Raw genomic sequence first — 27,812 nt, 5'->3', positions numbered from 1 at the left:
TTATAGCTGCTTTAAATATATTTGAACCCATACAATACATTTAATGTGATATGTTTTAGCTAACTGCACAGATAAGAACACATCCTGGTTGAGCTAACAATAGCTAACAATAAATTGTAAAAATGCAGCCACAGCCAGAGTCATGGTTGTTTTCCATTAGTGTTTTATTCATACAGTGAGGGTGCTCATACATAATATTTATTTTTTTCTATAAAATATATTAACGTTTCAGTTCCTGAAAGCAAAACTAGATATAAATCATCAAGTTTCATCTGATAAGAAGCAACTCATTTTCAAGTGTCAACCAAGGCAATCAACTGTATCAGCAGTCAAAAATGCATTGCAGATTTAAGAAATCACATTCTAATAAAGACATTTTTTTTCTGTCTAGCAAAGCCACAATGCTCGAACACTCAGCCCACCGTCCACCAACACAAAAGACAATGATCATTTGGGTTTTCTAAAGTAGCAAATACTGTTAAAATACCGTAGCCACAAATAGAGTAGAACAGGTTTTCATGTGAGAGGAAAGCAAAGACAGAAACACAGTCAGGGTGAAGAGGAAGGAAAGTGACATTAAGGAAAGTGAGTGTTTCAACAGAACTGATGCTTTATGATGTCTGTCATGTTGCGCTGTTTTCTCTTTTTTCTCTCGGGCTCTCCCCTTCTCATATGTTTTTCTTTGTTTCCTCGTTGAGTGAAATGCTCCACAGTTGTCATGACAACGCTTCAGCCTGACAGCGGCAGGTGAATTTCTTGGGCATCACAACAGCTCGCTGTGACCAGGGGCTGAGTTGAGGCTGTCTATAAAGTAGAACAGGACAGGAGCCTGATCACTGGCAGGGACCATCATCAAAAAATAATTCAAATATTCACTGTGGTTGATAAAAACTAGTATCCAGTCAGCTGTGAGCTACAGATAACATCAGCTGTAAATGCTGTCAACACATAAAGCTCACAACAAACAGCTCACAGAAATATACAGTAAAGCTGTATTATCAACTGTATTATCATTGGATTTTCTATTTAACTCAGTTAATGATCATATTCCATAATAGTAACACATACTGTGGTGTTTGATCACCACTTGACTCACACGTTAACATCTGCTACACACACACACACACATAAATAAAAACAGAGAGACATGTACCAGACAAGTCCAGTGACTTATTTCTGTTTTGGGGTAGTCTAGGTTTTTTCACGGGGGGTTTGCGATTTGGGGGCTTCTCAACGTTATTAGGGCTTTCCCTGTCAGTGCCTGAGTTCAGTGAGGACAAAAAACACCAATTAACAGTTAGATACAGACGCTTTACACACAAATAAACGTATATACACAAATTCCCAACATAAATATATCGTGGAACCACCTGTTAGGTAAATAATAACAGTGTGTACTGTGATGCAGAATGGACTAATTGTACCTGCGTCACAAGACATGGCCTTTCTGTTTCTCTGTGGTTTCACTGGTGCCTGAGGTCTCAATCCTTCATCACCTGAACAACATGTATAAAAGAAAAATGAGAACGAATGACAAAAAGTATAACATTTACTGTGATATCAAAGTCAGGCTGGCATCTGAAAAAGTTAGTTATTTAAATTAAACGTGTCAATACCACTTTAAGTTGTTTGTTTGTATTTTCGGTAGAGTCACCTTGACTTGCAGCTCTGTCTGGTAATCCATGCACAGGCTTGTTAACAGGAGGTGGCACAGGAGGAGGAGGTAAATTCCTCTCATTGGCTGATTCTTTTGGAAAAGTCACATACGAGGACGTCTTTGGCTGTTTTTTGGATCAGAACAGAAAACGTAAACAAATAAAAAGGACAAAGACCATAATTGCGACTGGCAAATTTTCTCTATATTTTCTGTAACCATTGATGGACTTGTGAATATTGTAGATTATATTTGTTTTTTTACACAAAACAAATGGGACAAACCAAAACCGTGCATGGCTATAAACTGCACACCTTTTCTGGAATCGGAGGAGGTTGACCCTCCGAGTCTCTTCTTTTTTCTCTCTCTTTCTTTTCCATCTTTCCAGGATCCTTCTCTGTCTCTCCTTCCTCCTCTGTACCTACGAGTTAAAAAGAAGTCACTGTCATCAAACCACAGGTTTGTGGTTTGTTTACACACTGAAGCAACGATTGCAGTCAAAACATCTTTGCAAAAGCTAAAACCTCCTTTCTAACCTGCAGCACATAAAGTGAAGTACCTGGTAGAGCGTCTGAGCTCTCGAGTCGATGTCTCTGCCTCAGTTTGGACAGGTTGGGTTTACTGCTTTGCGGCGGGGGATTGGGTTTAGATGCACAGGGAGCAGCTCGACCTCCTCCTCCGCCGCTGCTCCTCCATCCCTCCGTGAACCCTCCACCAGTGTCGGGACACATCTGTCTGTCTCCCTGCGTGTCCTGCTGATGCCAGTCTGTAGCTGCTGCCTCTGTGCTTTTCAGAGGATCTGTTTCCTGTTTTGGCGAAGGCGTCCTGTCTGACGGGTACGGAGGCAGCGGCCTTTGAGCCAAATGAAGCGCCTGCATTTGTCTCTCTGTCTTTCTGCTCGGGTGTCTGCTCTCAGTCCACTGATTGTCCACCTGTATGTCTGTCGGCCTGTTCTCCGACCATGACCTGTCTATCTGTCTGCCGCCCATCCACTGTCTTTCTATCTTTCTGTCAATCTGCCGCTGCGTGTGTCTGTCAACAGTCCACTGTCTGTCCATGTGTCTGTCTGGGTGTCTACTCTCAGTCAAGTACCTGTCTGTTTGTCTGTCGGTTGTCCTCGGGTCGCCAAAACTTCTTTCTTGCAGCCTGTTGTCAAACCGCTGTCTCTCCGCATGTTGATCACTCTGCTTCGCTTCCATCCACGGCTTGTCTGCTTGCAGAACCTCTGTTGGCCTCTGTTTGTCGTCCACCCAGTACATGTCTGTCTCTACCGGCTGTTCAAACACAGCATCCATTTCGGATTTCTGTCAAAACACAACAAGAGGAGGGAAAAGAAAAAAAATCGCACCTGAGGCAAACTTCCAGTAAAATTAATGCTTGTAGTGGGTCACACTGACTGTACCTCTCTGGGAGAATAAAAGGGGTGTTTGCTTCCTCCCATGTCCGGGTGAGGGATGCCCGGCACTGGTGGTGGACTCATAACGAGACTACTTTTCCCCTGGTGATCGTTTCTTCTCCCCTCAGCCCCCTCGCCGGGAGATCCAGCTCTGGCAGCGGACCTCGGAGGCTGAAGGAGTGTGTACACATTCTCTGTGGCTGTCCTAAACGTTGGAAGACACTGAAGATGTTAGCCTGCGTAAAGAAGACTGCTGACGTTTCCACAGATTCAAAATACAGAATTAAGACTAAAATGTAACACGCTTTCAGAACGGTGTAATTAGGAAGTATCACTTTCATGGCAGAAACCAGCTATCTTGCTATCATAATCTGTATTTGACATGCAGCGTGTTCATTTCTAATCACTTGGCTGAGAATCTGAGCCACCGGCTGTCATCTACATCTGTGCACACACGCTGGTATCAGCCTGCCTGCACTTTGGCAGCTACCAGCCATTTCTTGTATCAACAAAGGAATGGGGGAGCTTTAGAGTGATATTTGTCAGAGTATTTACGGAGTTCAGTGCTGCTGATAGTTCTTAGAAGAACCAGCAAAAATGTGAAGTTGCAGAGTAGAATATGGAAGGAAAATGAATAAGTCCTATTGTTATCTAGTTCAAGTCCGTACCTCTCTAAATGGAGTCTGTGTGTGTTGTGGTTTGTGCATACACGAACCCTGTGGGTGCTGTAGCAACAGTGTGACACCCATCTCCGTGAACCTCTGCTTCAGACTCCGGCCCCTGATTGGACAAAGTTTGGTTGCGGTTTTTGCGGAAACCGAAGATGGCCAGCATGTTTCTCCTCTTCTTCCTCCTCAGTGAGTGAGCTTTGTGCAGAGAGGAGAGCTGACTGAAAGAGATGAGAGATGTTGGATGTCACACATACAGTCCAGTCCAGTGCAATCATCTTGTGCGTCGACATGAGTCATCCCTGTTAGGACGTCATTGAATTCATCACAGCCATCCACGTCGGCTGTTTGTCTGCTTTGCTTCTGGTATATCGGCAATTTGAGCGTTGCTAGGCTACATCTCTTGGTACGCAATGATTTATCTAAAGTGCACTTTTTCTATTACAAATGTAATCATATAAAAAGCACCGACTTAACCTGATGATCTGCAGTGTGGAAGGGAGCATCATTATTCTGATAAGCTGTGGCCGCTGTTCCTGAATTCAGCTCCGCCAAAATAAAAGCCTTACCATACTGCTACTCTATATATTAAAGGGTCACACTGGTGGTTCTGCACGTTTTAGCTCATTCATTTTAAATGTTGTTTCATTTGCATGATTGCTGTAGGCCAAAACATTTATTTCTTGAGCAGACTGATCACAAATTCACCAGCTGCGAATGACTTCCATTTGACATTAAGTCAAAAAAACACATCTCCTTCCTGAATCTCAGACTCTTTGATCAACAACATGCAGTCACCAACTAACCACATGTCTTGTTACCCAACACAAGATCCAAACAGCCAGCTCCTCACTCCACTAATCATCAAAGAGAGAAAAAAATTATGTTTTTCTTGAGCAAAGATGATGGACAGCAGATTCAATTGCCTCTGAATGTACAAGCTGCCAGCGGGACGCGCTAAACAAACTGAACCTCGCCATGAGATTACTTCAAAGACAGACAGCACACTGGTCAGAGAAACACCTTCTTGAATTCTGAAAAATAATAACCTAAACATAAGCCAATTAAAATAAAGCCTCAGTAAAGATGTTGAACACACAAACTGTCAGAACCCAGAGGAGAGAGAATCATTGCTTTTTATGGTCTGAAATACAATATTCTTATGCTTTTTCTTAATCACGTCAAATCTAAATACAGTTTTACTAACTGAAGACAAGAATTGTGAAAGCGGAAACAGTAAAAGAAACTCTTACCTGTCAGGGAGCACTCTTTTAGTATAGAAATCTGGAAGTCCATCATCCAGAGGGCTTATTCCTCCATTTTCACTGCAATGCTGTACACACACACACACACACACACACACACACAAACTCTTTTTAGAGAGGTCAGTTTACTTGCACTGGGTTCCATTTGTAAATGTTCTGTATGCAATAAAACAAATGGATTATACTGGCTTCAGTGAGACATAATCCAATTGCAGCCCTCCACTTTGTATAGATTACCTCTGACAAAGACAGGAGTCACTGTCAGCAGGCATGAACATTAGGAAATGGGAGAATTATGCATAGATAGATAGATGCTATGGATGCAGATTGAGTACAGGCAATGTATACTGGAGTACTGTGTAAAGTTCACATTACTTTACATGTAATTAATCAAACCCGCCTTACTATCTCAGCAGGGATGTGCCCTCCTTTGTGCCTCCGCGGGGGCCTCGGCCGAACCCGCGTCACATGATGGAGAGGCAGACCCTGTGTAGGCAGCTCTGACAGGCCCTCCCAGGACGCCGAGCGGGATAGTGGCGAGGAGTATGATGGCACGGAGGGGGGAGGAGAGGAGCTGGAGTCGTCACACAGACCTGATAGCAGCGAAGAGCGATGAAAGGATTATAGAAAATGTGAAACTGAGAAAGCACAGTCAAGGAGACAAGATGTGGGAATTACAGAGAGCCATCACTTCCGCTTCAAAACCGTCAACTTTAAAACAGACCGCTGTGAGATATACTGACTCAGGCCAGATTAAAACTGCCATTAACAAACTTCTCAGATGGAGGGATGGGAAAGGGGGAGAAAAAAGTCAACAGAAAATACACTAATGGAGCCCTGAAAGAGACAGGATGGGGTCAGAGCGAGACAGGAAAGAGGGGAGAGGAGAGGATAAGATGATATACAGCAGTACTCACTCAGCCTGGTGGAGACAGGCCGTATTCGTCTTGTTCTTGAGCTGCGCTTCTTAATGGCTATTGTGTCCTGGGAGAAAAAAAAAAGACAAAATGATACTGAGATGCTGAGGGATAAGGCACACAAGCAGGAACGAGTAAACATGTCAAGTAGCACAAATGATACAAGCCCTCCTTTAGGCCAGATGGTGCTTTTGTCAGTGGAGTTTTGTCAAATCAAGTCACTTTTAAAAACAACAACAAACAACATGTTAATCAAAGTGCTGTACAAATTTCAAGCTAAGGATTACAAATCAAACATGTAAAAACATACAAGACAACAAACACACACTGGGACATAAAAAGGTGAGATGGATCCTTGAGGTACTTCACAGGAGATACTAGTCAATGTCAATAGTCAATAAATAGTAAAATACTGTCACCAACACCAAGAGCTAAGAGCAGCTCATTTAAGACCAACAAAAGGGCTGATTCAGCGCTGTTTAAATCCCTGAAAACTCCCTAAAACATTGCTGTTAATTAAATAGGGGACAGGTGGGAGACAACACTTTCCTCAAAAGTGAGTTTGGATGAAAATTATTTCAAACTGTTGAGTCAAGGGAAGGATTTGTGAAGAGTGGTTGCACTGCTGATAGTTTGAAACAGGGTGGTAACCTGTGGTGGGAGAGCTGTCACAACAGTTTCCAAAATCTGTCTGAGGTAACACTAGAAGGCATAATATCCCCACAGCAAGTTGTTTGTTTCATGAGACTGTTTCTGGTAAATAGTAGAGAGAAATTGGTATACAATTATCTATATTAGCAGTATTAGCCAGTGAAACAGATGTACTGTGCAGTAGAATGAACGAGTGCTCTGAGCTTTACAAACAAAGATGTTTTAAATTCCTGGCAGGAAGGAGGGGTAGGGACTGAAGTGATTGTGATGAAAAGGGCCCTGGGCTTATGGCAGATTATTGAGATAATGTCAGAGAAACAGTTTACTCTTGCAGTTTTACCTGCTTTCTTGTAAATATTGAGCTGCTCTTTTAGTGTGTCAACAGAGATTTACAATTTATTATTTTTCAGATTCACTCAGCATTCCTACAGTCCATCCATAGTGATATTATTTAGCTAAGATTTAGTTAAATGTTCCGTTTTCTCATTTTGAGAGGGGCAATTTTGAAAAAAAACTGAAAACTAATTTGAAATGAAAGTGTGTTTAAAACCAGTGTAAAAACCAGGGAAGGGGAGGGATTGGGAATTCAAATAATTGCCCTGTGATCAAAAAGATATTAACTTTTCTGGAGTTTTGGACAGAAAGGCCAAATTATAAAATTAAGTCCAGAGTATGACCCAAGACATGAGAAGAGCCACTAACAAACTGAACAAGGTATTATAAACTAATAAATAAGAGGTGCAGAAGAGCAGAGGAAATGAAAGTCAAACTTAGGTATAATGATATATAATATCAGAAAACTTTGGTGGTTTATATAGTACTGTATGAGGGCAGAGTACAGGTCTAACCAAAACAGTGTATACTAACTTTACTTATATTGTTACTATCATGTATCAAGATGACTTTGTGAAAGTTTAATGCCAGTCAGGCTTACAGTGTAGGAATTATAGGGCCTTTGAAATTTAGACTTTCAATAATGTGCTTCAATCAAGCCAACTATGGAAGCCTATAGTGGACTATATTAAAATGATAACGTAAACTTGAAAATGAAAATGTAATTCCACAATAGCATTATAATTTTCCACATATGTATTTCTTAAATGTAAAATGAAAATGCAACAGCAATAATCCAATTTTCATTTTTCTTTTTTTCGTTCTATGACCATATTAAAATGAAAATGGAAAAGCTGTTTGACATTTAAAAAAGTCGTACCCAGCTGTACAGTGGACAATATTTAAATGTTAATTCAAATTTGAAAATTAAAATGCAATATAAACAATGTAAATTGATTTTCCTTTTATGCAAGAAATATTTAAGTCAAAATGGAAATGAAGTTTTCTAACAATTTGAAAATGAAAGCGGCATTTGACATTTCATTTTCAAAGACTTGCTGCTGTACAGTGGACAACATTCAAATGTAATAAGTGAAACAGCGCCCGCAGTCTATTGCATTTACATGTACACGTCACCATGCCCTTTAGGGGTCTAAATGAAAATTAAATCTGTCAGTCCTCTCATCAAGGCGGGTCTTCAGTTAGGACGTCACTTGTGCGAACATCTGCATTGTGCGTGGGCGTAGTCCACTTAAAACATAACTTTTTAACTTTATTCACTTATTTTGGTGAAACTAGTGATATGGGGCACAAAATTTAATGAATTTACAGTTTATCAGACTACAAATGAGACAAGAATTAGATTAAAAAAACAGTGGATGGCAGAGCGGAGTGTGTCTGGGGACCAGGCCCATGGATGTCAGTAAAAGGGAACTCTGCGTTTAGTTGGGGCTCTGCTTTTAATTGAAGTTTTATGGTATGTGTAAAATTATAATGCTATTGTGGAATTACATTTTCATTGTCAAGTTTACATTATCATTTTAATATAGTCCACTATAGGCTTCCACACCAATCAGTGAAAAGCTTCTAAAGGCCAAAACACGATTGAACTGACAATACATCATCAATCCAAGTATTGTTGAAACGTCTCCATGGGAGAAATTAGGGCTTTTCAAATTCTGACCTTTATTGTTCCTGTCAAGAAAGTCAGTGTAATGTTTCAAATGCCAGAACCCAGAGGGAAATCCATCAATTTCTTCAAGTTTTGCCAAAACTGAACCACTGTTTTTTAGTTAGTAGTAAAACTCAAGTTTATTGATATGGTAACAAGCGGAGGAGAGTGACCCTAGTTTAGTAAACATATTAATTGACGCATATAAGATTAAAGACAACAAACATCCAATATCATGGTAATACAATATAATACAAAACTCTAAAAACTACTCGACTGTCCATGTCAGACAGAAAAGGGAGATAGAATGGAGATAACGGAGGAAGATTAGAATAATATATGGGAAAGTCACCCTTATAGAGAGTTGGAAGAACATAGTATGATATTCTGTGACTCATAAGATTGAAATTTATACAAAGGGATTCTCAGGGACGAAGCAAATGATGGAAGCAGTGTGATAAAAAACTGACCATTTTAATATTTTTTGGGCTTGTTCTTTAATTTTTTTATATTGGCAAGAGATTGCTAAAGAGATTATATTACACCTGGGCAAAATCCTTTTAAATCTCTTTATACTTTAATACTTTTGGCTTTTGGAAAGTGCCAAGAGATGGCTACAGGCAAAAAATACAACAAAAGACAACTGGACTGCAACTGTCAATGAAATAAACTGTATGGAGAAACTGGCCGATATCTTAAAACTACGACATGAACAATTTGTAAAATACTGTAAAAAATGGACTATATATAAATACATATGTGCATATAAGATGTCATTGAAAGACCCTGTTTCTGTAGAAGTATTGTGTTGATCATGTCAACCTACTCATTTAACTTGAAAATATTAATCAAAATACAGTTGCAAAAAAAAACCTTAATAAGAAGCAAGATAATCACAAAATTTCAAAAATGGGAAATGACAATGATGTAAGAAAATACACATTAAAAGGAATATATAGTCTGGAGGAACAATATTTGATGGTGATTAAGATGTTTTAGTTAAAATGTATGTGTATATTCATACTCACTATGCTGGTGCTGAGCTCCTCATCTGTTATGTCCAGAGAGTCTCTGTGTCTGTTAAACCTCCAGCCTGTCCCATCGTCACATGTCCCCTCCCAGCGTTTAAGATGAGACACCTGCCGAGTCTGAGACAGACAGTTGACACCCACTCAATACCTTTATCTTTGTCTCAGACACATGATATCTTTTACATTAAGTGCTTTGTATTTACCAGGGTCTTATGGGTGGCGTAGAGCTCCTGCAGGATTTGGTCCACGATGGAGTTGGTGAGATAGGAAACCACTGACAGCTTCACCTCTCTGCAGAAGATTGGGTTAGAGGAAAGGGAGAGACAGACGGGAAGAGGTTTGGTAAAAGTGTGAGGAAATCAATAACCTGCTGATCAGATTCTGACTTATTGCTGCTCTTCCCTGTTGCTTTTCTACATGTTTCTCTTACTCTAAGGCTCGGTGAATGTCCTGCGCCGCTCTTTCCATCAGAGCTGTCCGAATGGCAGAACGAGGGATGGACACGCGCTCAGAGACGGACGACAGCGGAGGACTCAACCTCTCCGCCGCAGAAGAAGATAAAGGGCAGAGCTCGCGACAGAGAGACACCATTGAGTCGACGATGACCTGCAATGGACGCCAGCGATCAGTAACTGAGTCATCTGCGGCAGATCATGGTGTGAAAAGAGGCTGTCGGATCTACCTGAAGCTCCTTGTCCGCAGCTTTGGCGAGTTCACCAGCCAGAGAGTCCAGTCTCTGCCGCACCGGCCCGTCCACAGACAGCACATGAGCCAGCTCACACAGTGAAGGGTACAGCTTGGAGCACCAGAGAGAAAAAAATATGGATTCACATTTCTGTGTGACAGCAATACAAATACTTTACTCATACATTTCACATCACTCACAGCGCGGGAGTTCCTGGCCTCTTTTAGCACTTGTTTAGCAGCTTGAATCTCCTCCATCTCTCCAACACCTCGTAACACACACACCTGCTGCTGGACACGCACACAGAGGCGCTCCATCACCTTGGAAACAGACAGGCGGGGGGTGTTAAGAGCGGGAACACACATAAAACACACACAGAGGGGAGCGCACACAGACGAGTGCTACCTGTTCGGCAGTGCTCGTGACCAGGCCTTGGTGCAGCCGCAGAGCCTGCCTCTGAGAGAAGCGCTGGGTCTGGTTGTTCCTCACCAGAGCGCGCTGGATCTGTGAAGCAGAAAGGCGGAAGAGAATCATGAATATAAACTAGCCACAAAAACACGAGGACAGACAAGAAAAGACAAGGTGATGATGCAACAGGCAGATTGTTGCAAAGAAAGCAAAGTGCAGTGAAAGGTATAAAAGGATGCAGAGAAGAAGCTGCTGTATCATTTTGTATTTTACATTTCTTGGCCCCCATTTCCCAAAAGCATCTTAAGGCTAATATGATCATAGAATCCATCTTACGAACCATCTTAAAACCTTAAAACTTTTTCTTAGAAATGAACATTGATTAACAAGTAGCTCCGTCCCTCTTTTAGGAGGCTAAGAGCAGCCTGTGGAATCTGCAAACTCGATTTTTCTGTGATATTTTTATTGTTTTTGTAATTTACTTTTATCCTTTTATCTGACCACTGATGAAATAAAACTTACAAAACACACAAAAAAGAAACAAATTAATTGAACAATTATTGATTTGGACCAAACTGGCCGTGTGTTGCAAGGCTGCCGCCATGTAGACAGCAATAATTACAGTAATGACTGCAGCACTTTGATGGAGAAAGGTGTAAGCGACTGGGGAATTTTTATTTTTATTTTATTAATAAAGAATTTGTAAAGAATCTTTACCTAAAGCCTAATATATTCATCTCCTCTGGCAGAAATGCTACTTTCCTGATGTATTCAGTTTCCCTATCTTCTTTTTTCTTTTTATATATGGTGTGTATGTTGTAAGTCACTTCTGCCTCCAGCTGCAGATGTATTGATCAAAGTTTACTTTCTTAAACTTGCTTCCACACAGTAACATTAATCTGTTTACTGCACATTAGGCCCCCTTTTCATACTGAACAACTGAAGTATAAAACATTTCTATTGTTTGGTTTTCAAGATTTACCCTTTGTGATTTATGTATTTTTAATATATACTACGGCTTCCAGAGAGCTAAATACAGCATGTTATTTTAAAGCGGCTATAATTGATATTTTTTGATACACACTAACTTCCCTGGACCCCGTTTCCCAAAAGCAGCGTGAGGCTAAGATGATTGCAGCCCATACACTTACAACGGGTAAGGTCATCTTAGCCGTAAGAAGCTTTGGGGAAATGGGGTCCTGGTCATTTCTTCATTTGGTGAATCAGACAATTCCACCATTATGTGTGGAACTGTAACACAAAATTGGGGTATCTAGCCTTTGACTAACAGATACACAACTCAGAGCCTCAGATTTGCTCTGTTCATCTTTTTGGATACAGTTTCTTTGTCTGACGGTTGGTCTCCGATGCCAACCTTGGTCAGTGCCTGCTCTGTCCTCTCAGGGGCGCTGCGGTATGCCTGGCTGATGTCACTTAGGGGTAGAGGCATGTACTGCAAGGTGAAATTACTGAGAGAGGAAAGAGCACAAGAGGAAGGAAGACCAGAGGAAGGGTCGAGTTATTGAAGGAGACAATAACGCACTAAAGAGAGAAAATAAAGTGGGTTACAGATTCAAGGGTTAGTTGAGGTTAATATCCCCTATGGACAGAGCTCATCCCAAAATATCCCTCCTATGCCATGCAACGAGTGAGTAATACTTTGATCTTTGCAACCATGTCATCCTTAGCCTAAAGGTAAGTCTGGACCATTTAAGATAGCAAAGTGGAAGGCAACAATTTGCTTGGCTCACGTTGCAAATTTCAATGTGTTTAAATGCTCTAAAATAGAAGGTAAATCTATCACGCTTTCTTAAAATCAATACTGTTCTCGCAGCAGATATACAAGGTATCCTCTTATTTATTGACTAAATTCCAGTGTGCATATACAAGCCCCATGTTGACGATGTATTAATGCACTTACTGTTCAAGTGCTCGGGCCACATCTAGAAATCCTGCTGCGGAGGTGTTGTTGCGATCCCATGTCACACTCCTGCAGGGCAAAGCCATGAGTTGCACTGAATACAAACCTCCATATAGAGCACAAGTTATACTGCAAAAAACAAAGAAATATCCCCTCTCTAAATGTTTTTCTTTTCACCTGAGCGTGGTGTTGATCTGCAGGGCTTTGCTCAGCATCTTAGCCCCGATGTCGTCCATGTTGTTCCCGCTCAGGTCCACTTTTCTCAGGCAGGTGTTGCTGCCTAGGGCGTTGACCAGCACGGTGCCCCGAGAGCGCAGGCGCGAGTCGGTCAGGGACAGAGACTGCAGGGCCTGGAGAGGCAGAGGGAAAACAGAGGTGGAAGAGGTTTGTTAAAGTGAGTGTGTGTGTTGGGGGGATATTTAGGAAAAAATAAAGTTGAGAAAAAACTGAGAAAATTGAGCGGTGGAAAATGAAGAGGGGACTGGGGAGCCGGTGAAGGTTTAGTGCAGTGGTGAAATTTACTGCAGAGCGATGTGACTGCTCACCAATATGACTTTACATGCTGTATGCATAAATTATTAACAATATGTGTGTGTAGTGATACAGACACTGTGCCCGCAAGGGTAAGCGAGAAACAGAAATAATTAATGATACAGTGACATGTCTACAGTGAAACATAATGCAAAAATAATGTGTGTAAGAATTGAAAACCAGTTTGTTGTTACATATTTGATGCTACTTTCATTTAATTCTTCTTTAAAGAAATGAATGTTAAAAAGCCTTAAACTTAACTGTACCTTAAGTCAAAAAGGTTTATTATCTTTATTATTTTTCCCCTTCCAGAATATGATGCAGTGAAACTCCATTACCTATTTGGATGATTTGTTATGAAGCAAACCCAGTGCCAGCAAACTCTTATATGCACTGTATAGTATGTTTTTATGAGTCGAGACTTTTCCTGTGTTCTCACTCACACATTCCTCCTCCTGTATTAGTTGAACCAGCTTCTGCAGGACTTCATCCAGAACCCTGCGGACACAAACGGTGGAGACAAACACAGAGACGAGGGCTGGATGAGCTGGCGCGAGTCATTTCCTGCTGCTAGCGAGCTGTCTGCCTGAGGAGCGGCAGCCACTTATGAAAACGGAAGTAAAATCACAGACACGGTATATTCAGGCTGGCATATGTAGTGCACCCGTACACACACACACACACACGCACACACACAAATAACTGCAGTAAAGCATGACATAGAGTACCAGCAGCACCTGTTTTTGATGTTGAAGTTCTTGCCCAGATGAAGGTGTTTGAGGGAGGCGTGTCTGGAGAGAGCAGGCAGTACTGTGAGCAAGTCTGCATCGAGACCTGTCAACACACACACACACACACACATATATATATATATAGAGCTCAACATGGCTTGATTCATTAACAGCCCACTCAGACCTCGCCTGCTCAAGGACAGAAAGTCAAGATCAGAGAGGGATGTGATGAAGCGGGCCACCGTACCGTTGTCTGAGATATCCAGAGTGGCGATAGAGGAGACTCTGGGGAAGAATTCCTGGATTACAGCAGCTCCTGCAGACCTCAGCTAGAGACAGAGAGAGAGAGAAGGGAAAACCAACATATGCACAGGCATGAATCCGAGCCATTTTAGGTTCAGTCTTTGGGGAATTGTTCTATTTTTCCACGGTGAGGCAGATTTATGTTTGCCTATTTTATGTCTCTGCTAGCGGTCTGAAGGTTTGTTGAGCGGTGAGCTCTGCCTTGCTTGCGTGGTAGGGAAAACATCCTCTGCTACCTGTTAGCTTAGCATTTTTTCACTTAAACAAGTAAATATATAAATATCCTAATAACCTGGATGAGCTGTTTCCATCATCAGCTGTGGGTTTACATAAACAGGAACTGATTGGAGGTTTGATATCATTGAATCAACCCACTTCAATTCTCTTCTCTCCTTAACTAACTAGGTTAACCAACTAACTAAACTAAGTATATTTACTCAAGTACTGTACGATTTTGAGCTACTTGTAAATTACCTATACTTCAATATATTTTAGAGCAAAATATTGTATCCACTATGTTTATCTGAGAACTTATTTGAGAATTTACTAGTTGATTTACAGATTATATATTTGTACATACAATACAAGTGATCAGCTCATACAATATGACAGATTGTTGAATATTAAACTAAAGTTCATAAAGTAATTGAAAGCTCCACCTCGTTCAGCTGCAACATTAAAATGCTGCTTACACGTCAATGCACCAGTAAACATAATCCATTATTAAATAGTATAACACATAACCCATTGTGCTGCATAATCAGTAACTGTAATACTAGTACTTTTACTTTTACTCCTGTACTTACAGTAGTTTTACTTGGTATTTTTACATTCGGGTATTGATACTTTTACTTAAGTAAATAATCAGAATGCTTCCACTACTGCCAGTCAGTGAGTTAAGCTAGGCTAATATGGGCTCAAATAAAGGGTCATCAATGAATAGCGTATGTAGTTGTAAATCACAGTTTGTAAACCTGTGGGAAAAAAACTGCATGAGAATGTCTAGAAAAACTGTACAATAATCAATAGTGAGGTTTTTTTTGGCCTTTGACTTCAGCTGTAAAAGCATGGCCAAAATGTGTACTTGTGAGTTAAATGTTTATGTGTGACTTTAGTGTCACTCACAGTCTGGGAACTTTGACATCTTCAGCTTCGAGTCTGTACTCGGATGTTCACAAAAGCAGCAGAGTCTTTGTGTACCCTCAAAATGTCATTTTCTACAACTACAAATCTTTTCTACACATTCACAAACTTGAATTTCTCAAGTCTTTTTTTCCACAGGTTTACAGTGGGTGATTTCTGAATATCATTTCACAAGCTCACAATCTCATTGACCCTTATTTGAACCCATAGGATGAGCTCATGATTCAGGATACCTTGAAACTCCATGTGGAAAAAAATCCCCCCACTCTGGATGAGGAGAAAATACCCAACAATCCCTTTACCTTGGGCTCAAAATCCTTTGCAGATGTAGAGACGAACTCTTACCTCACAGCCACTGATGTCCAGATGAAGGTCATTGATATGAGGATTGGAGGTTAACCCTGTTAGGAGAGCCCTGTGGAGACAGGAAGTATAGACGTGAGTGACAGAGAAGAGACAAGGAGAGGGAGTAACATGGGGCCAGTCGGCTCAGCTGAGGATATCCATATGCTTCAAATCTGTCTTAATTGTAGAGGAGTTTGGATAAAAGGGAGCCGGTTTGGATAGAGAATAAGAGGTGACGTGGCGAGTACCTCAGAACATCAGGGGGCAGCTTCATAGAGGCCAGGCTGACATAAGTCAGGCTGAAGGCCGAGCTGAAGAACTGACGGAACAGCGGCAGCGTGTCCTTCACTTTTCTATTGGATAAAAAAAAACAAAAAAAAATTGAGATGAAGTGAGGAGATAATAGAGAGTGGGATGGGACGGGACCGGCCACACAGAAGTCACATTGTTGACATGCTGCGTAAATATGAGTGCGGTGCTGAGCGCAGAGTACTGACACAGAATGAGAAACAGAGTTAATATTGTATTGGTGTAAGAGGAGGGAGCGAGCGGGGTCAAATGATAGATAACTCTGCTTAAATATTCATGAGGTTATCTATGCAGACAGCGCAGAGAGTTCTGGTTTTCAATGGCAGTAGACACACCCACAGAGAGGAAGCACAATGTTCCAGTGATTCCCACAAAGCTCATTTCTGATTTTCCATTAAGCAAGAGATGGAGATAATGAAGAAAGAGGGAGAGAGAGGGAGAGAGAGCGGATGGTGAGAGGAGAGATGAGGCCTTTAAGGTAAAATAAGGATGATATATTCTCAGATTTGGATTTGCAGCTGCCTTTATTGTTTAGGTAATCTTAAAGATATGACTAACCTGTGGGAGAAGGAATTTTTGGAAAGATTCAGAAAGGAAAGATCAGCACAACACCCCCTCAGAAGAGCCCCAAATAGCTGCATGAGACACAGGGTGGAGACAGTTAATCTGGGCTGAGCACTGTACACAGAGAAATGCATTTCTTTTTAACGCTGCAAATAAACATTTGACCGTCCCCGGCCATTAAATACTTACCGAGTCCACGGAGCAGTCTGTGCCTGACAGATCCAAATGGACCAGACAGTTGGGCTGAGACAAGAAGAGATACAAGTTCTGGAAACAGAAAGCGAGAAAAAGGAAGAGACGTCACATTAAGCTGGAAAAGCGGCGTATAAATGGCGCAGTGTGTGTTTTTGTTTCCAGATGAGTTGTGCGTTCTGACCGAGGCATCCTCCCCCGAGAGGACGCCGGGGTTCTTGCTCAGGTCCAGGTGCAGGAGAGAGTTGGAGTACTCATCGCTGGAGCACAGAGCCTGAGAGAGAGACACCACTCCTGGGAGAGAGAGAGACGGAAAAAAGGAAAAACAGAACAAAACATTTTGTGTCCTTACATTATTCATACGCATCTGCAGCAGCAGGTATCAGTGGATGTAATGGGAAGCAGTGCATAGTATCTGACTGCTTCAATGTAATATTTAAATTCTCCACTGGGTACACGGTAAGATGAGACAGTAACAAGAGGCATGCTGCCTGCAGGCTCAGCACGAGACAACATAAGTCAATATGGAGTCATAGCACAACATGAGACAAAGCTCTTCAGGATGGAGAATTGTCTGGGGCTTTGGAGGTTTCATATTCCCTAACCTATAATCTAACCCAAACTGAGAGCTGCTCAGTCAGCTGCAGCTTTATAAAAACTGTTATTTGACTTATTTCCACCTGATTCTGGTGAGTTACTGTCTTGTATTGTAAGAAATCCTTCAAACTGTGGTCACGCTTTATTGACATTACTGAATTGAAGAAAACAGAGAGGGACGGGCCCAAACCTTTGGAGGTGAGCGAGGTCTTGGAGAGGTTGAGGAGACGAAGCCCCTTGCTGAGGCGACACACCTGTTGGATTAAGTTGGACACACCTGCAGCATGCATACAAGAGGTATAAAAAAGGAGTTACAGAATACAGACATTAGACCCCTCAGTTGTGTTTTGTATGATCTTTTTCATTCACCTCCTCACTCTAGACATTTAATTTCCTGTTTTGCTGCAACCTTTACTTCTACAGTGAAAACTCATTATCTCAGAGATGCATGGGCTGAGTTAAATGCTGAGGTACAAGGTGGGATTTGAAATGAGGGACTATTTAGATCACAGAAGTGGATCATAAACTGTTTAAAATGATCCATAGGTGCTACTATTACAGAACTTTAGTGAATAAAAACTGTCCATCACCATTGTACGACAGGTGTAAAGTAGATGAAGGGTCTCTCTCTGATTTATTTTGTTTTTTTCCTGTCTTATGTGATTATTGGCTTTAAGTATTCATGATGGTTTTCTAGGGCACTATGACTATTTTGAGATATCTGTTCCAATCTATTAATCTTTCATCAGTTTATCTTTTAATAGGGCAGTCCATCCCCTAATTTTTATTTTTTTCTCCTTTTTAAGTGTGTATGTTCTTTTTGTTTTACTATTATTTTATTATGTATTTTCTCATGATTTGTAAAAAAGGAAAACTGAAAATAAATTATAAATTTTAAAAAATGTAAACCAAGAAAGAACTAGAAATCCTGCACACTGTCTGTCACTTGCAATCACCTTATTTAGTATGTTTCGTTCAATAGACTTTTTTCAGGTAAGATTTAGACCAATAAGTTAAGAAAGTCAAAGTTTCTTTCTTTGGTTATTTTACTGCATTAAGGGAAGGGTTCTTTGGCTGGACCTGAACCTCTGGTTGGAAGCAGCTACAGAGAGCCATTGTACTAAATTAGAAAACCAAAGAGAAGCTGATGTTTCATTGTACCTTGGTTGTCCAGTGAGTTGTGGGCCAAGTTGAGCGAGTGGATGACAGAAGCAGGGTTCTCTGAAAGAGCTGCTGACATCTTCTGTGGAAAGTCTCTGTAAAGTGGGTCCATGGTTTCATACAGAAAAAGCATATGTTGTAAATACAGACGAGCATTTAAGGGGGCACTGTAGCGATTTAGGTGATTGAGGCACTAGAGGTATCAAAACTCACGATTTTAACCCAGCGTTCTCCAGAGTGAGCTCCTCCAGGCTGGAGGATTTGCTGACCGTGTGCAGGACCTGCTCTGTGACCTCTGACCCCTTAAGGAAACAGGAAACTTTTAAACTAAAGCCTCTTTTAACAACTCAACAGAAACACAGCAAAGTAAACCAGAGACATTTGTACTTACTATGCGCAGGTCTTTGCAGTACAGTTTAGTGAACCAGGTGTTGTATGCCATTGATGCTACAATCACCGCCAAATCCCTGGAAAAGATTCAACTGAGGTAAATGAGGTAACCAATTTTGGGGGTAATCATTTTTGACTGCTCCTCGTCCCTCACCTGCCCTCCAGGTGGCTGAAGTCCAGCAGGTTAAACTCTCGGTTGTCCTGGGAGTGATAGATGGTGTCCACATCCTAGGAGCAACATTACCCATGAGCCTGTTTGCTGCAGTATATAACCCCCTCATTTTGTGTACAGTGCTGTACATAACACTCAAAAGCACTCACAGCGACACAGGCACAGTCCCACAGCTCTTACCCACTGCACTTCCTCCTTGCAGCTGATGCCATTATAGTCGCACAGAGCGGAGTACGTCTCTGAGAAGCCTCCTGAGAGAGGCAGGCGGGAGAAAAAAACAAGAGAGAAAAAAAATGAATGAGTTGATGTGAACAGCTGCTTCCTTCGGCGATAACAGGGGAGAAAATGGAGGAAAATGCACACAGAAACATTTGTCCAAATGATCAATCTTTTATTTGTGTGACAGAACACTTTAAAAAGAACATCTGGGAGACCATTTGTGAAGTGTGTGAGCCAACTTACTCCCGAGTCTGCCAATTTGTGTGCATGCCCCCTAACTGTGTGTGTGACTGCAGGTGTATGCATGTGTGCAGATTCCCATGTTTGATGATAATGTCTCTTTTACCACAGGCTCTCTGGGTTTCCACTGAAGTCTCTGAGCTCGGTGAAAACTTCCTGCTGCCCTCAGAAAGGTCACTGTCTGAATGACAGATGGAAGGGCTGCAAAGATAGAAACACACATACTGTAAGGAATCATTTATCTTTTGATAACTGCGTAAATAAAGGTCATTCTTCTTTAAACTTTCAGATTATCTACCACTGCACAGATATGTGATTTATTCAGATTTCATTCCTATGAGAAAGTGACACTTACGCAAAAATGGAGTTGTTGAATATTCTAGACAGAGCGAAGTTAATATGGCTGACCACATGATTGAGGTGTTCGCGTGACTCAAACCTCAGGGAGTAGCTGGACTTGTCAGTGTCGATAATAACCTGCACAGAAAATTGAACTGTAAGGGACTGTATGAAAATTATTGGGGTGGGGAGGGGGGTTGAATCTGAGGCTGGAGATATACTTGCTTTTTCAGAAATACTTTATTGATCCCCGAAGGGAAACTCTTTGTAAAGGCTTTTTAACCACGCGTTTGTGAAGACAACCAGCTGTCGTGAACGGAATTGTTCACATACTTGCCTATGTACTTTGCGTTAAGACACGGGGTTACTGGAGGATTCCACTAGAGAGCACACCAGAAAACTCAGACCGTATAGAACTTCCAGATTTGCATGATGTAAACAATAAACATGGCGACACTGGAGGAGATTACTATTTTGTTAATTCTGGCAGAAAAAGCCAACTTTCTGCATTTGTTGTCGCTGCTGACGTACCTACTGACCCCTGACCCTGTCACATCCCTACACTGCCCCTACCGTCCATGTGCGTATTGCATCTTGCGTTCATTTCTGAGGACGTGCACAACCAACGCTCCAAATGGACGCAGGATACGCAAGGCAGCCATCGTGCGCACATGAACGCATAGTTAAAATCAAGTATATCACCAGCTTTATATTTCACTTATTGAAAAAGAAGTCCCTCCTCAGCATTACTAATATTTTCTTTGGACCATCTCCTTGACTTAGGAAAAAAACAAACAAAACTGCCACACCCTCCCCTAATATCTCAAAATACAGTACTGAGTTTATTCGTTTAACTATAAATAACTAAAAGAGCAAAAAAAAAAAAGAATTTAAGATAATGTAATACAATTTGATCCTATGTGTATTGATTGAATAATAATTTTCACAATAGCCACTAATGCCTACATTAGAAGTGGAATTAGAGATTTACTAATACATAACAAAATTATGAATATTCCAGAAACTCTCTATTTTAGAATAAAGAGAAACTAAATAAAAGGCTAAACCTAAATTGGTAACACTTTACTTAAACCCCTCTATTTATCATTTATAAGCAGTATATAAATATAGAATTCATTGTTTATAAAACATTACAATGTTGTTATAAGGAGATATAACAACATTTTAAGGGTTTATTAATGTGAAGTATTTTCAATTATATCTTCTCCTATGAAAACATATTTTACATTATTACAACTGAATTATATTATATTAACTTTCTCTAATGATGCAGACTAAAGTGAAGGAGGAAACAAATGTTCATAGAGATAGCATTTAATCACTGACATCAGTAAAGATGCATTTCTGTCTCATAACTGACATATTGGTTGTATTAGCTAGTTGATTGTGATGGAAAAATTAAGCCCTAAAACAGTGATAAGATTGTTGTCCTCTGCATATGGCAAAGTGCACCTTCATGACCGGTGGCACACACTAAAGTCATAATTTGTGACCTTTTTTTCACCCTAAACATTAGGGTGAGACAAAAATAAAAAAACAGACTACCCTCCCTTCAGCATAAAGACAAAAATACAACAATACAAAATCAACCTTTTCAGACCTTCCCTCTCACCCTTACTTAATGTTATAATTCACCTGGTGCTCAGGGTGGGAATTCAAAGCTCGAATCTCCAAGAAGTTGAATGTGGTTTCTACCTGTTGTAACAGATACAGTCGACAAAGTACAGATTTCAGCAGGCATTGTGAAAGGAAAAGCTTCATACTGTACAGTAACTAGAGACACAGAGTGGTAAGAAGTACCTTAGCAGGAATCTTTGGCGGCAGGAAATAGAGACGCCATGTTGTGAGGACCTAAAAAAAGAGAGTAGAGCTAATTGAATCAAGATTACGGAAAAGTTCACTGCACAGTCACACTCCCCATGGGGAGAAAATAGTCCCAGGAGTTTCCATGGTAATGATTAGAGGGAAATGAGGACTCCTTTCTATATTCATGTATTGATCCAGTGAAATGCCCTCACGTTGTCTAACATTGATAGATTAACATACCGCAATACAGGCTGAGAAATGACGGCATGTTGCAACGTTTTAATCACACTCTCACAAATACGAGATGTAATTTCATTAGTATTACATTACGTCTGATGTGGGCAAACATGAAAGTGGCTCATATTTTTTATTTGAGACATACAGTGTGGCTTTGGGCTCAACAGGCAATCATTTCTGGTCAGCATCTCCCCGGATCGTTAATATCAGAACTTAAAGGGAAGAGCCACCCATTTTCAGTAGTAAATTATGTTTTTCTCCACATTTCAAGCCATGGCATCTGTTCCAGAGCCAGAAATGCCTGTCATGCTGGGTCAGGATGCCAAATTAGCATTTTTGCTTCACTACCTCTGCTAATTTGCTGTCTGCCGTCTAAAGTGCGTGGGATAATTTTTAGTGCAATGCAAAGTTGATGGGGAGTTTGGACGCGACTGGCAATTTGAAAGCAAACCGAGAGCTTATTTGTGTACCTCCATCTGAACAAGCACACACAGCATTCCTGCGCCTGCACCCACTTATTCTCGGCATGGAAACATTTGTGTCGTACAGCTGTTGGATAAATCTGATTCTGCCCCTGAGTCTTCTTCATGTGCGAAAATTTTTTTTTTTTTTTTTTTTGGCAAACACACCCTAAAAAAGTCAGTGTCTCTCTCCATCAAGGCAAACAAAGAGTAGTGATTCTTTGGCATTTGGCTGCTCTCCACCAGCCCGAGTACTGCCCTCTGCTCTTTTTCTTCTCCTCTTCTGCTCCGTCGCTCCCAATCATTTACTCCATTCTCTCTGATGGCCCTGCTAAAACACTCCCTCAGGACAAAGACCCCCCCCAACCCCCATGTGTCTCTCCCTGATGAAAAGCAGTAATTAAATTGCAGCTCTCCCACTCCACTGTTGTGTTTTTTGGAGAGAGGAGCTTGACACAGGCCTGTCAAAATCACACACTGACAGTCTCTTACACCCACTCAGCAAGTGAGGTGTCTGAAATGTAGCCACTCAAAATGTGCATGTGAGATGGAGAGAGAGAGAGCGAGAGTGAGAATGAGGACGATCTGAAGGAGTTGATTAAAAAGACCAGATTGTATCGCCTTACGGTGATGAGTCGGGGTTACGGGAGGTAGTTAAGAGAGAGCGTGCGAGTAAACAGGAGTAAATCATGCTGATGCAGCAGGAGAGAGAGAGACTTATCCAAGTATTCCACATCAAACAGAGGCCACACAACATCATGCTTATTGTGGGGTATAATTATACAGAAGAGCTGCTACAGGACAAACATTCTAATCTTCTCTTCTTTGACACTTTGGGTGAGGCCTCTGTAAGAAATGATGAAGATAAATTCACGTGACCTGCAGTGACAGAGCAAAACCACCGATCACCCCCTTAAAGAAGCTTCGACTCATCCAACCTCTGTGAAATATGGACACAAAACCTTAACGCGTTTAAGCTCAGCTTTCCCTAAAATGCTAACCCACTGCGTTTGATCAAACTCCAATCTATTTTTCCGTCTTCTATGCGCACCCAGCAGGAGGGAGAACTCTTGCTTTCCAGTTCAGCTTTTAAGAGGAGGCAGTAAATGAGACATGGATTGGAAAGAGATTATTGGAATGATGTCTGTGGCAGATAGACACAACAAAGTGTCTGAATATCAAAGGCTGTACATGCAGAAACTCTCCTAAGTGCCACACGACGAATCATTAAAAGCATCCATTGAGAAGAAGCGCTGCTCTGCCAGGGCGAAGCTTGCTCGGCTGGGGATGAAAGCCCATTGGCTCATCAGGGGATTGCAGAAGGGGCAACGGGAGTCACTGGTATTTTAACCAGAATAAAAACTGCACTGACTTCACTGCAGTTGGACTGGGAATTGTATAAGATCTTGCTTATACAGACATGTGGTTTAGTTGTTGCACTTAAAGGAGCACTCAATCAATAAAACCTGCTCTGTACTGTGTATGTTACCCGTGTAGACAAGCTCCAGCATGCAGTGTGCTTTCATGCACATATACAAGTCCATTCTTAAAATACAGGCATTCCAGTCTAAGTTCTGGTCCATAGTGTAAGAGCTGATTTCCTCTATATTTTATCCAGATAGCTGGCTGAGCTTCAGTCACTCTAATAGAGATTTCATATCTCTGCCCCATATTCTCTGATGAAAGCACCCCAGAATCAAAGGCTGTGAGCTGCTCGCCCCCTACTGCCTTCACAGTGGGGCTCGCAGATACAGAGGAGTCCACAGCCGCTCCAACAGATACTGTCTCTCCAGTATTCATCCTGCCAAGCTGCCAACAGCAGTCACAGAAGAGGGGCAGCAGTTATAATACAGTCAGCAAGACCTGACACAGATCCATTAACACTGCAGTAGAAGTTAACATCAAAAGATACTGTACATACATGATGCATGCATCAGACTGCTTATGTTGCAGGATTAAGATGTTCTTCTACATCAGCAACCCAGTGTTGCTGTAGCACAGAGGCCTGTTAAAAGCAGCCCAGCCCTCAGTGAACAGACTGAAAGCAGCAACTTACCAGTATTCTGTCCTCTGTTTTGCCATTTTTGGTGTCAAGCTTTATGCCATGAACAAACTTGATGGATGATTTATCAATAGTCTTCCTGATGCTTTCTGTGGACGAAAACCACAACATATAGACATGTTAGAAAAATACGCACAAACAGGGCACTCATTCTCTCCGTTTCAGTCTTTGAAAGGACCAAATCAGCATTTTTGCATGTTTAATAGCATTTAATTAAAAAAGCACAGTATTGCGGAGATTTTTTCAAAGCATGCTGTAGTCTTTTAGATGTTTTTGTTTTTTCTACATTCAAGATAGACACTGGTTTCAGTCATTTCCGTGCAGTGTAAAAAAAATCTACTTGCAGAGACTGACAACTTGAGAAAGGTAATTTACCACAGTGAAAATTATGTCTGCATTTGTCAGTGACATTAATGTTGCATGTGCAGTGAGTCTAGACTGATTTGAAAAGTCTACACTGCATTACTATACAATAACAAAAATAAAAAAGGGATGTGATGTTTACTGTAGATTACCCTCTCTTATCGCTGCAAGTTGATTTTTGTATCGTATCAGAATTGCCTTGCCTGTATTGCAAAAACACTAAGAAGTACATATATTTCATAGTAAATAGTCTAAAACAGGGGCACCTGAGTGTTCTAGGGTTTAAGGTACTGACTATGAACTACAATGTCCCTGGTTCGAAACCGGTCAGGGATCTTTGTGCATGTCATTCCCCATCTCTCGATCGCCTTATTTCATGTCATCTCACTACAGTCACGACTCTAATAAAGGCAAAAAAATGCCCCAAAAATACTTAAACCATCCAAAACACCAGTATGATCATTTAACATAAGATCGCAACACAAATAAAATGAGTCCAACTCAAACTGCACTAAACCAGCCTGACCTTTGTGTGATTAGACCTGTATTCATGTCTTGATCTAATAACTGAAGAATACGTCGGGCTTGTCCTTTGAATAGACCTGTCGTGGCATTTCAGATGATAAAATAATCAGATGAACTCTGAGACTGTATGTATCCTGAGGATGATAAATACGTTACAAACCTCTTAAATGCAAATCGATACCATCTGCATGTGAAGCAAAAAGACTGACAGGGTTTTATGTCGCGACTCAAAACACAACGGCATTTAATGGGGAGTTGCCTGGATTAATCACAGATCGACTCGGAAATATAACAGTAATTCTCTTCTGTACTGCTCAATGAGTTCAGCACAGTGCTATCACCGAGCTACTCTGTCGTGTGGTATCATCAAAATGAATCACAATATGCTTCAGTGTCATTTTCTTCCTCACAAGAGCGACATGACACACGCGAGCATCAGTGAGAACTGTTGCTGTCAAACAGCATCACCGTCAGTGCTGTGACCCCTGACATGTATAGAGCACATAACCTGCCTGCCGCGCCTGAGGAAGTGTCTTACTCACAGGGTGGGAGCACACGGCACGACACACTAGCACAGAAACATACAGTCGCTGGCAGGAATTACATGATTCAGCCTCTCCATTACAGCGGCAAATCAATACTAAAGCCGGGACGGTGGGATCTGGCAGTGGAGTTGCAGTCACACCGAATAGTAAAACAAGTAAAGCAGGTGCACCTAAGTCTCTGTGAGGCAAAGTGCAAAGTGGTGGAATGTAGTTAAATGTATTTACTCAAGCACTATTTGTGCTTTACTTGAAAATGTCTATCTTATACTACTTTGTACTTCTACTCCACCAAATTTCAGAGAGAAATGTTACTTTTTACTCCACTTCTCCATTTGTCTGTCAGCAATATTAGGCTACTTTGTATATATTTTACATACAAAACATATGATCCGTAAAAAAAAAGATGAATTATAAAATAACAGTATATGAAGTAGTTAAACTTTTAACTTTTACTTGTGATGGAGTTTTTTTGTATTGCTACTTTTACTGAAGTAAAGGATATGAATACTTCTTCCACTACTGTTCAAATGTACATGGCAGCAGTATCCGAGTGTTGGTATGTTAAAAGAAAGATTGGGCTTACTTTCCAAGCCTCAAAACATACATAAATACTTTTCTAAAAACAAACTGGTGTCAGTTGATCACCTCTGCATCAGTGAATTCAGGATCTATGCCAGAGATGGAAACACTGATTAATTAAAACACTGTACAATAATCTTAGCCCATCCAGAGAAGAGATCAGGACTGAAGTCTCATTCAGGTGACCTTGTGCAGGCCACCAGGGCCACCACGGCCCCGGTGCTCCTCCTGTCAGTCAGTGCAGGCAGGGCAGGAGGAGGCGCGCAGCCGCGCGGCAGGTGACTGAATGAAGAGGGAGGGATTCCACTGGATTAATCATCACAGTGCGCCTAATAGAGCCATTAGGAGTAATTAACACAGCAGCAGAGTCCCGGATACCCTGAGCATGTGTGGAGTGTGTGTCTGTGTGTGCGTGTGTGTGTGTATTTGTGCGCGTGCGTTGCGCTCGTGCAAGATATTCAATTCAAGGCTGGGCTGTGACTTCGACATGTGTAAGCTGTTGCTGTTTGAGAAAAAAGGAATAAATATTTGTGCATTCTGTCGGCGCTGTTGGGTTTGACTAGCTCATGCATTTTTGTTGGCAAGACGGTGAACATCTGCCTTTTTCAGTCCACCTCTCTTCACTTTCGCACGCGCGATCACTATAGCGCTCTAGCTGGTTTGGCTGCAGAAAAACAAAGATAAAATACTCAAGGTCCAGGTTTAGAAAGGGGGAAAAAATCTTACTCTGAAATAGGTGTGTTGGTAAAACGTGCAGGGAACAAAACGCTATCAGACTCACGAGTAGGCTACACACCATTATTTCCACAACGCCCCTTTTTCCTCTCTGGCCTAAGGCTGGGGGTTTTAATTATCTGATCCTGCCCGAGGGGCAGATTTAAAGCAAGGTATATTTCCCTGTACTGTAAATAATTCATCTGCACATTAACTAATTCACAGGAAGGAACACGCCGCCCCGGAAAGCTTCAGGACAAAATGTAAAGGTGTAGCTCATGACCATCATCCAATGCGTCTGTTCGGTCGCATCCTCCGCCAGACGCGCGGAGGAAAAGCATCCCGAGTGTGAACACAGACCCACATAACCCGCAACAAGACACAAGACACACACGGAGCAAAATAACCAAGCGGCAGTCTTTACCCACCTGTGATATCCTTGCTCACACTTACGAAACCAGAGGCGGTGATCTCTTTAGTAGCCATGTCTGTTCCTCTCTCCTTTCGCCACCCCTCCTCCCCCTCCTCCTCCTCCTCCTCCTCCCCACTGGCTCTCCTCTCTCTCTCTCAGAAATGGACAGAAAGGATGGTCTCTCTCCCAGGCATTCCAGCAGAGCATCCGACTGCCCGACGCGCTTCCTGGAAGAAACCCAGTGGATGTT

The 27,812-nt window shown here is 41.5% G+C and overlaps 1 protein-coding gene across 2 annotated transcripts; it reads right to left on the bottom strand.

The window, feature by feature from the left end:
• Positions 1 to 146: 146 nt before the first annotated feature.
• LOC122877190 (capping protein, Arp2/3 and myosin-I linker protein 3-like) lies at positions 147 to 27,718 on the bottom strand. 2 transcript variants are annotated; one of them, XM_044198344.1, is made up of 40 exons: positions 27,579 to 27,718; positions 24,419 to 24,513; positions 21,659 to 21,709; positions 21,494 to 21,553; positions 19,854 to 19,975; positions 19,605 to 19,699; positions 19,220 to 19,290; positions 19,022 to 19,095; positions 18,869 to 18,944; positions 18,691 to 18,779; positions 18,478 to 18,572; positions 17,507 to 17,593; positions 16,904 to 17,013; positions 16,717 to 16,794; positions 16,522 to 16,598; positions 15,903 to 16,007; positions 15,655 to 15,724; positions 14,111 to 14,192; positions 13,870 to 13,966; positions 13,576 to 13,630; positions 12,779 to 12,951; positions 12,602 to 12,670; positions 12,056 to 12,149; positions 10,678 to 10,776; positions 10,473 to 10,592; positions 10,270 to 10,383; positions 10,018 to 10,193; positions 9,791 to 9,878; positions 9,585 to 9,704; positions 5,901 to 5,967; positions 5,389 to 5,576; positions 4,972 to 5,051; positions 3,766 to 3,939; positions 3,057 to 3,255; positions 2,214 to 2,958; positions 1,969 to 2,075; positions 1,655 to 1,781; positions 1,425 to 1,496; positions 1,154 to 1,261; positions 147 to 804 (listed from the first exon to the last, which is right to left on the bottom strand). In XM_044198344.1, the coding sequence occupies exons 1-40, from the start codon at positions 27,634 to 27,636 to the stop codon at positions 764 to 766; spliced, it is 4,608 nt and encodes a 1,535-aa protein (XP_044054279.1). In that variant the 5' UTR covers positions 27,637 to 27,718; the 3' UTR covers positions 147 to 763. The 2 variants fall into 2 exon arrangements, with proteins under 2 accessions (XP_044054279.1, XP_044054280.1); XM_044198345.1 differs by lacking the exon at positions 1,154 to 1,261.
• Positions 27,719 to 27,812: the final 94 nt, after the last annotated feature.

This window comes from Siniperca chuatsi, linkage group LG6 (genome assembly GCF_020085105.1).
Source record: "Siniperca chuatsi isolate FFG_IHB_CAS linkage group LG6, ASM2008510v1, whole genome shotgun sequence".
NCBI classification, from domain to species: domain Eukaryota; kingdom Metazoa; phylum Chordata; class Actinopteri; order Centrarchiformes; family Sinipercidae; genus Siniperca; species Siniperca chuatsi.
Note: the sequence above shows the minus strand (reverse complement) of the source record. Positions and strands in the feature narration are given on the sequence as shown.

Bases quoted from the DNA above. Each gene is read 5' to 3' on its own strand.
- LOC122877190 (XM_044198344.1), bottom strand. From the start codon at position 27,636: ATGGCTACTAAAGAGATCACCGCCTCTGGTTTCGTAAGTGTGAGCAAG. The intron at 10,384-10,472 runs GTGAGTGATGTG...TGGTGCTCCAAG, and splicing joins AGGCCAGGAACTCCCGCGCT to CTGTACCCTTCACTGTGTGA. The intron at 5,968-9,584 runs GTGAGTATGAAT...TTTTTCTCCCAG, and splicing joins AGGAGCTCAGCACCAGCATA to GACACAATAGCCATTAAGAA.